The 12279-nt window shown below is 54.3% G+C and overlaps 1 protein-coding gene across 1 annotated transcript in view; it reads right to left on the reverse strand.

Moving 5' to 3' along the window:
• The window catches only part of NPTX2 (neuronal pentraxin 2), a 13453-nt gene extending 2039 nt beyond the window's left edge, over positions 1 to 11414 (reverse strand). The window contains exons 1-4 of the mRNA XM_017533710.1: positions 10789 to 11414; positions 8810 to 9026; positions 3399 to 3643; positions 888 to 1067 (exon numbers count right to left, since the gene is read on the reverse strand). Coding sequence (XP_017389199.1) covers positions 888 to 1067; positions 3399 to 3643; positions 8810 to 9026; positions 10789 to 11214 — 1068 coding nt within the window. The 5' untranslated portion in view covers positions 11215 to 11414. The remainder of the gene's footprint in view (positions 1 to 887; positions 1068 to 3398; positions 3644 to 8809; positions 9027 to 10788) is intronic.
• Between the last annotated feature and the right edge of the window lie 865 nt (positions 11415 to 12279).

The raw sequence follows: 12279 nt of genomic DNA on the forward strand, positions 1-12279 counted from the left end.
TCATCAAACCCCCAATGCACCTGTGTCTACTCCCCGCTGTCCATCATCAAATCCCCCAATGCACCTGCGTCTACTCCCCGACCCCACCCCGTCCATCAAACCCCCAATGCACCTGCGTCTACTTCCCCATTGTCCATCATCAAACCCCCCAATGCACCTGTATCTACTCCCCTGCTGTCCATCAAACCCCCAATGCACCTGCATCTACTCCCCCGCTGTACATCATCAAACCCCCCAATGTACTCCCGCTGTACATCATCAAACCCAAACACAGACAGAAATGCCAATGCTTTATCTGTCCCAGACCAGACAGCCAGCTTAGCTGTTCCCTCCCTAGATGGGAAGTTTCTTCAGGATGCTTTGAGGTGTCACTCTTTCCTCCCTGACTCCCCCACGGGCTGAGCACCCACCATGTATTACCTAAGTGCCCCTTGCTGGGTAACAGGGCTGAGACACTGAGCAGGGGGCTCCTGGAGGACACCAGCCCCACAACCCTGAGTCGGTACCATAAGCACCCCAGGAGACTCCCTCACACAGCCACCTCCCAGATGGAAGCTGGAGCCTGGGAGCTTCATGGAGGTGACCCCATGACCACAGGGACATTCACACCCTTCTGTGCCAGGTTCTATTTGAAATCTGTTTAAAACACACCCACCTCATCCCTGCCATGAAGGCCATGTCCCCACGCCCAACCTGAGACCCCAGAACAGCAAGGGCCAGGCTGCTGGGGCCTCGTTACCCCCAGCTGGCTGTCAGGACACTGTGGCCAGGTCTGTGGGGCCAGGAGCAGGGACAGCTGCAGGCCTGGCCTCGTGCTGCTTGGCTGGTCCCTCCTCAAACCATCCCTGGAAGGGTGCACAGCCATCCTGTGCCCACCCTGCACCCACCTGCTCTTGCCCAAGGATCAGCACGCCCCCAGGCTTGATGGGATGCCAGGGGGCCAGGTTCTCCCCAGTGCCCAGCTTCTCTCCATCCTGGAACGCCTCCCACATGCCGTCCCGTGTTGTCCAGGTGACGCAGATGTGGTGCCACTTGCCGTCACTGACAAACAGGGGCAGCTGTGCAACCTGTGGGCAGCAATGCGCAGGTAAGGACTGCCGGGCCTATGCCCTTGAGGTTCCCCAGGGCAGGAAGCGGGAAGGACATCCCACAGTCCCCCTGAGCCACACTGTTCCCCTTGTCACCCAGGGTCATGCGTGGAGAACATGAATGGGGCAGCCCAGGTGGAAGCCCTGACCCCAGAGCGGCCCTCACATTAACGGAACACCCTTGGGGCCTGACGTTGCTGAGGACAGAGCAGATGTCAGGGTCAATACTGCCATGCTGGTCCTGAGCTCTCCACGCCAGAGAACCTGGGGAAGTCAGGGCTTCACCAGGCCAGCCTCCTTGGAAAACACACCAGAGATCCTCACTCCTCACGCCAAGTCCCAAACTTCCATGGTGGCACTCAGGGATCTGTCTGTGTGCTGGAGGTGTGCCCTGTCCGCCCTGTGCAGCAGCCCAGAGGCCTCCAAGCATGTGTATGAGTATCTGTGTGGGCAGGGAGCTCACAAATGGTACGAGGAACTGGGGAGAGGATGCTGCCACCAGCAGGGTCCCTGGTGGTCCTGCAAGCACTTTCCACGCAGGCTTGCCTGTGAACCACTGAGTTGTTGCTGCTGGTCTCCTAGCAACCCGCAGCTTCCCTCCCAGGAATTCGATGTTTACAAGCCATCCAAACCCAGGAGGACAACAAGGCTCTCAGGCCCACTGTGTCCTAGGATGTTATTTAGAACAATTAACCCTTGGCTCAGGCAAGGGATCACTGCTAGGAGGAGATCAGTAGGCCGATGCCACAGCCTTTCTTAAACTTCAACAAATTCCATCCAGGGCAGTTCACTGAAGACAAACAGAGTAAGGGGCTGAACTGCCCCCACCTCCACCAGGGGTGGCCTGAATGCCAGGGAATTTGCATAGCCACTCAAATGCCCAACAGTCCAGGATCTGAGAATGCTCTTTTTGTTACATGGAATCTGCCATTAGAATGAAAGTTTGAAAGTGGGGCTCTGAGACATCCCCAGGAGGCCCAGAGTGGACTTTCTTTTTTTTTTTTTTTAAGAGACAGGGTATTGCTCTGTCACCCAGGCTGGAATATAGTGGTGCAACCATAGCTCATTGTAGCCTCGACTTCCTGGGTGCAAATCCATCCTTCTGCCTCAGCCTCCTGAGTAGCTGGAACTACAGGTGCACACCATCACGCCTAACTAATTTTAAAATTTTTTGTAGAGACGGGGTCTTGCTATTTTGCCCAAGCTGCTCTCAAACTCCTGGGCTCATGTGATCCTCCTGCCTTGGTCTCCCAAAGTGCTGGAATTACAGGCATGAGCTACCATGTCCAACCCTTGGAGCAGATCTCTTGAGAAGACCACTCCTTAATGCCAAAACCAGGAAGTCTATTAAGAAAGGGCATTTGGGCCAGGCGCGGTGGCTCATGCCTGTAATCCCAGCACTTTGGGAGGCTGAGGCGGGTGGATCACAAGGTCAAGAGATTGAGACCATCCTGGCCAACAGGGTGAAACCCATCTCTACTTATAATACAAAACTTAGCTGGGAATGGTGGCATGTACCTGCAGTCTCAGCTACTCAGGAGGCTGAGACAGAAGAAATGCTTGAAGCTGGGAGGCGGAGGTTGCAGTGAGCTGAGATGGCGCCATTGCACTCCAGCCTGGGCAACAAGAGTGAAACTCCATCTCAAAAAAAAAAAGGGGGGGGCATTTGCTCTGGAAAAGGCAAGACTATAGTACAGATAACAGGTCAGCAGTGGCCATGGGCTGGGGCTGGGATCATAGTTAACTATGAAGGGGTGTGAGGGGGTTTTGATGGGTGATGGAACTGTTTTATTGTGGTGGTGGTTACACAACTGTGTGCATTTGTCCAAACTTTCTGAATTGTACATTAAAATGGGTACATTTTGCTGTATATAATTATATCTCTAGAAACCTGACCCCCACCAAAACATGCTCATAAGGAGTCTCTTACACTGGGACACACACCCCCTAAATCAGTGTGGCCCTGGGGAGCAGCCCTCACCGACCTGCCGGAGGGCCTCTCTCAATCCAGGCCCCAATCGGAGACCTGCTCCTTCTGCCAGTCTACGGGCCTCGGTGCCTGGACCTTCTACCACTTCATGGCTGAACTCATAGCTCAGGCCCCGACAAGCTGCAGCTGTTCCAGCCCGCCCCTGTGAGCCACCCAGCATGTGCAAAGCTATCCCCACCACGAGGAGGACAGCCCTGCAGTTGCACATCTGGGCCCCTGCTGTGCAGCCCAAGGAGGGTGAGGACAGCTGGGATGTGCAGGCTGTGGACCCTTCTACTGCGAGATGGGTTGGGGAGGGTGGCAGTGCCAGCGGGCCTTACCTTGTCGTTGATGAGCAGCTCAATAGGGTTGTTGCCCCACTCTATCAGCACGATCTCATTGGCCTGCCCTGGCACTGCATAGGAGAAGGGGGTGCCAATGCCTGGCGAGGCGCTAGACCGAAGCCACAGGCAAATGGTGAAGGCATACAGCTCGGGCAGCGTCTTCTTGATCTTGCCGTATATGTAGTTTGTGCGGAGTGGGAGGGACACTTTGAACGCATCTGGTGATTTAAAGGCGCTGTTGCCTGGGGTGGGGAGGAAGAGAGGCCAGTAGCGTGTTAGACCCGGCACCCCCATCCCACCAGCATGGCCCAGAGTCATGGCTCGCTGGACCCTCAACAAGGTCCCTCACACAGCCTTGCTGGACCCTCCAGCAAGTGACCAAAGACCACTCCATGCCAGCCACTGATAAAAGGCTGAAGTCTAGCAGGATTCAGGACATGAAATGGAATCCTTGCCCTTAGGGAGCTTACATTTGGGCGGGGAAAAGGACATGAAACCAGCAGCAGGTACGTGACGGAAGGCCAGGCAGTGGCTCTTGCTAAGGTGGGGAGCGGTGGGGGAGGCAAGGCAGAGGAGGCAGGGAAGGCCTGGAAAGACCCACAGAAGAGAACTCCAGGCACAGGTGACAGCAAGTACGGGCCCCAAGGACACCCAGGAAAAGGAAGGAAAAGGAAGATTTTGCCAGCAATGCATTGGGCGCATTAGAGAATTTAGTTCTGTCTTTTAGGACAGGAAAAGGGGTCTTTTGAAATCTAGAAGAAAAAACTCTTGTATGGGTGTGGTGGCTCACATAATCCTAGCATTTTGGGAGGCCGAGGCAGGAGGATTGCTTGAGGCCAAGAGTTCAAGACCAGCCTGTGCAACATAGCAAGACCCCATCTCTACAAACACATTTAAAATTAGCCAAGTGCAGCGACTCATGCCTGTAATCATAGTGCTTTGGGAGGCTGAGGTGGGAAGACTGCTTGAGCCCAGGAGTTTGAGAATAGCCTGGGCAACATGGCAAGAACTTGTCTCTACAAAAAATATAAAAATTAGCTGGGCAGGGTAGCACATACCTGTGGTCCCATCTACTAAGGAGGCTGAGGTGGGGACCCCTTGAGCCCAGGAGGTCCAGGCTGCAATGAGCTATGACTGATTGTATCATTGCACTCCTGCCTGGATGACAGAGGGAGACTCCTCTGTCTCAAAAAAAAAAAAAAAAAAAAAAAAAAAAAAAAAAAAAAAAAAAAAAAAAAAAAAAAAAAGAAAAGAAAAAAAAGAAGAAGAAGAAGAAGAAGAAGAAAAGAAAAGGAAAAGCTCTGGTCCTTTCTGGTTAATACTCTCTTTTCTGCTCCCTGAGGAAGGAAAAGAAAGGTAGATTTAATTTTCTTGCTGTGTTAAGCCAGAAACTGCTTCCTTAGCTACATCTTATAACTTCAGCTATTTCCTTAAAATCCTGGCTCCTTCGGCTTCTTCAGCAAGGGCAGGATCTAGAACCCCAGGTCTTGGGCTCAGAAGGAAGTCATACAGCAACCCAGGAACCCAATAAACACTTGGCAAGTGACTGAGTCTGCATCACTGCTCACATGAAAGAATTACCACTGCTGAGGCAAAGGAGTCAGGCTCCCAAGTCTTGACTCCATAACTTAACTACAAAGTGGCTTTTTGGTCTAAATCTCTAATGTTAACCGCTTTGCTCTTTTCCTCCTCAAGAGAAGATTGAGTTTATCAATCATTTCCTGTAGTTTGGATCCAGTGGCAGGCAGGGGAACTGCAGGGTATCTTTCCCCTTTTAGGGGAACATACCTGGCCAGGGCCTTGACCCTTCCAACCTTCCTGGAACTGGTGAGTCCACTGGCCACCCCCATGTCACTGGTGCTTCTAAAATCCTTGAAAACAAGCTCTCGAATGAGTTTACGTAATTTCCAATACAGCCTCAGTTGAAGCTCAAAATTAAGTAAACCACAGCAGCAGCCCCTGTCCAGGTATCACGGATTCCAAAGTTTGCAGGACACCGTTTGATTGTGCCAGCTGTCATGGCAAAGGCTGTCCTGTTATGTGAGAACCAGACCCTGCCATTGAAGGAATCTAAACGCCCTTCACTCATTCAACAAGTGTTGGTTAAGCATCCACAAGGGCTGAGACAGTCTCCGAGGCTATCAGAGACAAGGGGCTCTCTGGAGCCTGTGTCACTGTGGAATTAAATCAGTCCCTTCTGCAGAACACAGGCCAGAATAGATAAACCTTTCTCAACCACAATCCCCCAAATTCATTTTCTCTCAGAGTAAATAACACACACAGAGGCTCCTGAGTGCTGCAGTTCACATCTATCTAAGGAGGGTTTCTGCAAAGGAGCAGAGCAGAATCCACTATCCCTTTTCTAACCTCTCTGGAACAGGCAGTGTGTACATTCTAGAATCTGGGCCTCACATGCAGCGTGTCCTCATATCTGCCGATGGTGGTCTTGCCTGATTGCTCCTGACCTCCTAAGGATGGGCACCTCTCCATGCCACTGAGGAGCTGCTGGGCACCTGGTGAGGGCTGGGAAGACCTGCTCACCCAAGAGGCCAAGGGGCCAGGCCAGAGTGAAGGCTGCGACAAGCCCTTCATTAGGCTGAAAAGCAAAACTGAGAGAGAGAACCAGAATGTCCCTACTCCCCCATATTTGCAGGTTGCATAGTTGGCGCATGGAGGCTCAGAGAACTGAGGTGACTTACCCAAGGTCACACAGCTAGGGAACGACAGGCCAGGCCCTGGAAGTCCCTCTTTCCACAACACGGAGCCACTCACACCTAATCTTCAAGTGGCAAATGACCATGTCCTTAATGAAGGCATCATTGGTCTAACAGAGATAAATGGTTGCTGTACTTGCGAGAGGGCAGGCTTGCCAATCTGATACAACTCTGTGTGGGTAATATCGTTAGCTTGGTGACAACAGATAGGTTTAATTAGAGCTGGGAGAGCCGAGGGGCAGAGGGGCCTGTACCCTGAGAGCCGTTTCCTTTTATTTAAATAAAACAGCTTGGCGGTTGGAGGAAACTTGGTTAAAATCAATTAAGGAATTAAAAGGCCTGACCAATAAATCAGACACTGCAGGTGGCAGAGAGGCTCAGCAGTGGGTGGGCAGCCTGGGGCTGGAAGAGATGCAGCTTTGGTTTTCTCAGCAGCAACATTTATTTCAAGACAGAGCCCGAAGGTGCCTAGACAGCTGGCCCAGACTCTGGAGGCCCTTGCAGAGGAACAGGACTTGCAACAAAGAAAAGTGAGCAACCCTGGGCCTCAGGCAGCAGGGGTGTCCAGGGGTGTCCAGATGCCAGAGGTCAGGCGCTTGCTAGGGGCTCCAAGTAGCCTCTGGTCCATCAGGGCTGGGGCCCACACACTGCTCCAGGCTGCAGCCTCCATCACTCCTCTGGGGTGACCACCAACTTCACTCCCAGCTCTGCAATCTGCTGTGAATGCAAGCATCACTTTAGCTCTCTGTCTTTACTCCCTTGTGTGAACTAATACCTACCTAGCAGGGTCATGGCATAAGTTACAAAATGCTGCATGTGGAACTCGCAGCAGATGCATCTGGTCCATAAAGGGTGGAGGATGATGGACCAAAGGCCAGAGTCCCTCCACCAAGGCCCCCTGCCTGTTGTGTGGTTGAGGTCTAGCTCAGCTGGATGTGTCTAAGAAACTTGGTGTTGTTTCCTATCATAGTATATTTGGGGGACTGGGTGTTTAGGCATCTCTTTACAATTGTCACCAACAGGACAAATATAAACTCAGAATTGCCCAGAAGACAAACTGGTCCACAAATAATTACTTTCATTAAAGGCACATCCCAGAGCTGAGTTGGTGGAGCTCACAGAAGGATTCTAGAGTTCCCATGGGGAGATGAATAGAAGCTGGGCTGCCTTTAAGGGGTACACGAATGGCCAGCCAGTGTCTTTGCCCTTGTAGAGGTGAGCTTCCCCTCTATACCAGATAAGCTCTGAGGGCTTTCTGGGAAACTAAAGGATCAAGAGTCAGGCTGGTGGGGCCTGAGTCCTGACTGTTTCTTTCTGGCTGGTAACGGACAGGCTGGGGATGGGACTGTCACAAAGTGGCACCTTCTCGGTGGCCAAAGTCATGATGATGGCTTACCTTAGGAATAGGCCCAGTGAAATGGCATCGGCCTTGAGTCAGAGAAGGAGAAGGGGGAGGTGCAGGTTGATGTGACTGTCACTGTTCACCAGCTAGCGGCCCAGGCCCCTTTTGGGGCCCCTCTCCCCAAAGGATACATGTCCCACTGAGAACAGTGTTTTCTCATCTGTGAAATGGGTATACCAGGAGTCGGAGCTCCCGCCTGGCACTACTGAGGCTCTGGCTCAGTATTCTGCTATTTACCCACCTCCTCGTGGCAACTTGGCCACTGTGCAGAAGGAGGTTTACAGCCACCAAGGTCCCTCACAGAGCCCTCCTCTCATTCCACAGCTCCCCTTTCAAGAGGCAAACTACGTTTCATGTGCCGGCTCCCTAACCCTGGATGTCCTGAGGATCCACTGTGGCTCAGGCTGGGCCCACCCATACGCACCTGTGCCTAGATGCTCTCTCCTTCTGTCATGGGACCGAAGCCACAGCTGTGGCTGCTCTACCTTCAGGGATGACTCTTGAGGCCTAAGGAAGTCTACTGAGGCCACCCAGCAACAGAGGGGAGACAGAGAGGAAGATTTCTTGGAAACTCAAGAATCCAAGTCTACCAGGTAAGCCACACTCACCTTTTTCTGAGAAGGGCAAGGAAGAAAGGATGGGCTTTTCTGGAGGAAGAGACTAGGAAAGGGATGAAAGAGGCCTGTGACTCGTAGATGCTGGCTGTAAAATGGAACAGTAACACCAACCCCTTCTCCATCTGGCCCCTCTCTTGGATGTTCTGCTTTTGGAAAACCTCCTTTCAATTCATGAAATGGAGTCATGGGAAAATGGCTTCATCAGGGTAGTGTGTCCAGGAAGATTGCAGTCCTATAAATACCCAATATAGGCAAACCTACAACTTCACACCCAAGCCACCCAGTGGTTTGGGGGTTGATGATGCAATCTGAATTATCCCCTGATGCCTCCCTCTCTGTCTCCTGTGGGAGAAACTTAATCACCACAGTGTGAGCAGAGAAGAGAAAGATTCGAAGAATCTGCTGCCAGGACTAGTTAAGAAATGCCCATGTGGTTGTTTATCAAAGCTGGTCCTCAGCACATTCACTTTTCCCTGGATAATACCAGTGGGGCTGGGGGCTGACAGCTCTTTCCTGAGATGACCACGGGCAGTCACCTTTATTATTTGCTCAAACACCCAGGAACCAAGACCATGTGGTGTGTCATAATCCCTCCTGTCCATCTACTGGAATCCCATGTCTGACCACAAGTAGTGAAAATCAGGCCACTCCCAGAGAAACAGGCCAGGCACACACCTCGCTCCAGCTCGGTGACCCTCTGCAGCAGCGCGTTCAGGGTGCTTTCCGTCTTCTGCCGGTGAGCTGAGGTCTCATTGTGCAGCAGAGACTTCTCGTCCTCCAGCTCTGCCACTTTGCGCAGAAGCTGCCTCTCCAGCTCCCCCAGCCGCCGCTGGAGCACATCACGGAAGTCCCCGGGCAGCCCAGCATTGGACACGTTCGCTCTGAGCTGGTGCTTTCAGCCACCGGGAGGAAGGGGCACAGAAAGAGTTAAAAAAGAAATTGTGAAATGTGGCTCTGATGGCCTGAACCACACAAGGAGAAGCTTCCAAAACTCGAGCACTGAATCATGCCACTGGCAGGCAAGGGAGTATCTGACTGATGCTTTTTTGGTATGGAAAGGATTTCAAAGTCACACAAGAATTACTTTGCTGCAATATTTGAAACTTGCGAATCTCATTTTCCCTTCTCAAAAAGCCGTTTTTCTCCTTTCACTAAAGAGTCAACATTCTAAGTAACACCTATAATTCTATGTTGGGTAGAGACCAAAACAGCTCTAGGATTTTTTTTTTTTTTTTTTTTTTTTTTCTGAGTACATCGATGGTACAGAAAGCCAAGGAGTTTTCACCTAGAAATGAAAACAGTCCCCAAGTTCCGGTCTGGCACTAAGGTAAATAACACTATGCATGCAAAGATGTTTCTGGAAAATGACAGATCTAAAACGTTGCTATTCTGAACTCCAGCAATCTTTGTTTTTAATGCTGTTTCTAAATCCTCGCTTCCTATTTCTTTTTCTCCTCTACCATCATGTGGTTCTGGAGGCTGTGGCAGGCTGCCTAGCCGTGAGTTCATGGCAAGCTATTTACCCTTCTCCACAAAGTGTTCCAAATTGTAAAATGCATAGAACGGGACCTGCCTCGTGCCATTCATTGTTCCAAGGATCAAAAGATTAAATAATGTGCCTGACTCATATTTAGTGCTCCAGAAATGCTAGCTGTTAGGAATCACAATGAATCAGGAAATATACTGATGCTGGAAATACTGTATTTAGCCCTCATGCCAAAAGAAACCCTCCAGTCATTTTTGCAATAATTACCACGTGTAATTTAAACCTAGTTTTGCTGAGAAGTATTTTCACAAAGGCTATAAACAGCAATGTCCACACTTCTTAAAAAGGGTGGAGCCTAAAGATGAAAAATAATTGAAGATTCTTCTCTCACTTAAACTCCCAAACTGCACACAAATTCTGAGAGAGAGATGAGACGGAGGCGGGGATGGGTGGGTGGGGGGGAGGGGGGAGAGGGGGAGAGAGAGAGATTGAGAGAGAGAGAGAGAGCGAGCAAGGAATAAGGTCTTCCCTGAATCAATCCGGAAGAGCACCTTAAAACGGTCCAACTTGAAGACAGGAGAGTCTTTGAAGTTAACCAGAGGTTTCCTCTAATATGCTATCTGGGGTCGCCGGTGACCCCCTGCGTTCGCCTCCCTGCAACCCCAGTCCCCAGACTTCCGCCCCCTCTAGTCCAGCCTGACCTGATTTATAAAAGGAAACACCAGATGCCCGGGGCAGTTGACCTCCCGCGGCAGCCTCGCGGAAGCGCATCCCAGCTCCCGGAGGTTTGGAGATTTGCAAGAGGACAGAGACTACCGCGTCGTCCCCTAGTATTTGGCGCCCGCGGCTTTGCTGTCTAGGTTCGCTTGCTCGGACCTCTGGAAGTGCTCGGCAGGACCCGCGGGCCGATACCGGCTAGGGGAGGATGGGGGAGGAATTTAAACGTTTCCTTCCAGCAAGAGCAGGGGGGCGGGAAGGGATGCCACCCAGGGAAGTTCCCGAGCAGGATCAAGACCCCCCACCTTTCACCCTCAAGTCCAGCTCACCCCTTGGACGATCACACCCTCCCCAGTGCCATGCTCTCTTCCCCTGATCCTCCCGTGTCTTCCTCCCCACGACTCAGGAGCGTCCCCATCCCAGGTCCCCCGCGCTCCCTTCGCGCCGCTACCTCGAGGCTCTCCAGGCGGTCCTTGAGGGTCTGCAGCGAGCGGCTGAGCTGCTCCACGACATGGCCGGGGTCCCGCGGCAGGTCGCCCATCGTGTCCTTGCCCGTGGCCCCCGCGCCGCGCGCCTTGCCGCTCGCCAGCCCCTCGCAGCGCGCCAGCTTGCCAGTGAGCTCGCGGATAGCCTCGCGCTGCGCACCCAGAGTCTCTTTCTGCTGCACGACGGTCTCGCGCAGCTGCAGCACCGCGGCCCGCAGCTCCTCCTCGGGACTCAGTGCACCGCCCTGCATGGGCATCGCGGGCAACGGGCAGCCGGCGCGCACCGCCTCCGGGGGCAGCGCTGTGCACACGAAGCGACTGCCGGGCGCCGGGCTGTCCTGGGCCCCAGCGGCCACGGCGAGCGCCACGCCCGCGGCCAGCAGCGCCAGCATACCGCCGCTGCCCCCGCGCTCAGCTCTGCGTGGGCTGGCGGGCGCCGTCGGGGCGCTCCGCGGGAGGCGCCTTGGCTGCGACTCAGTCAGTAGCCCAGCGCGCGTCTCGAGGGCTTCGTACACCGCGGGGCCGGAACCGCCCGCCGCCTCACAACCGCCCGCCGCCTCACAGCCGCACCTTCAGCGCTGCGCGGCGCTCTGGCCGTGCTCGGCCCGCGCGCCCTTTCTTAAGCTGGAGGGCGGAGGGGACCAGCGCGTGGGGCGCGCGCCGCGAGCTCTGATTGGCTCGGCCGAGTGCGCGTCACGCAGTGGGCGGGGCGGGGCGGGGGCGCTGCCAGTTGCGCGCCTGGCTGCCGGGCGGGCGCGTGGGCCGGAGCCTGAGGCAGGAGCGCGAGGTCCCGGGCCCCGCCTCAGGAAGGGAGGACTGAGGTGGAAAACGACCTTGGGGCCCTCAAGAGCCTCGGTCGGCCGTGCCCGGGCGCCCCTCGAACCCACTCGAGGACGCGGGCTCCACGGGCTGAGGAGAAGCCGGGAGCCCCTTGGTGCCCCGGTGCCCCTTCCTCAGGGTGGCTTCCGGCGCTGCGCTGGGTCTAGCTGTGCGTTTGCCGCCGCTCTCAGGGAGGTGTTTTCCCCAGGAGGAGCAGCCCCTCAGGCGGGACTCGAACCCCCGCCTCCGTCGCGAGCCGCCCCCGCGTCAGGCGTGGGCCTTCTCGTCAAGGCCCGGCCACCTCACTCTTGAGGCGGGAAGCAGCCGCATGACGGCCGCCTCCGGATGCAACGGTCCCCGGGACGCGCTCCACGGTCCCGCCTCCACCCCCCGAGCCGACTCGGAAAACGCTCCGGAAGAATCCCCGGGGCCTCGGGGACTGGGACCAGGACCAGGCGTCAGACGCCGACAGGAAGGAGGGGACACCCGGAGTTGGGGACAGAGTCACGAGGCCACTTGCAGAACCCTCGCTCGCGTGTCCATCGACTGTCCCCTGGACGGTTACCTTATTCAGCAAGACCTGAGCTTGTTGGGACGGGGAGTGACATCCAACTGAAGTCTCATCGCGATGGAACCAC

This window comes from Cebus imitator, unplaced genomic scaffold (assembly GCF_001604975.1).
Source record: "Cebus imitator isolate Cc_AM_T3 unplaced genomic scaffold, Cebus_imitator-1.0 Scaffold82, whole genome shotgun sequence".
In the NCBI taxonomy this organism is placed as follows: domain Eukaryota; kingdom Metazoa; phylum Chordata; class Mammalia; order Primates; family Cebidae; genus Cebus; species Cebus imitator.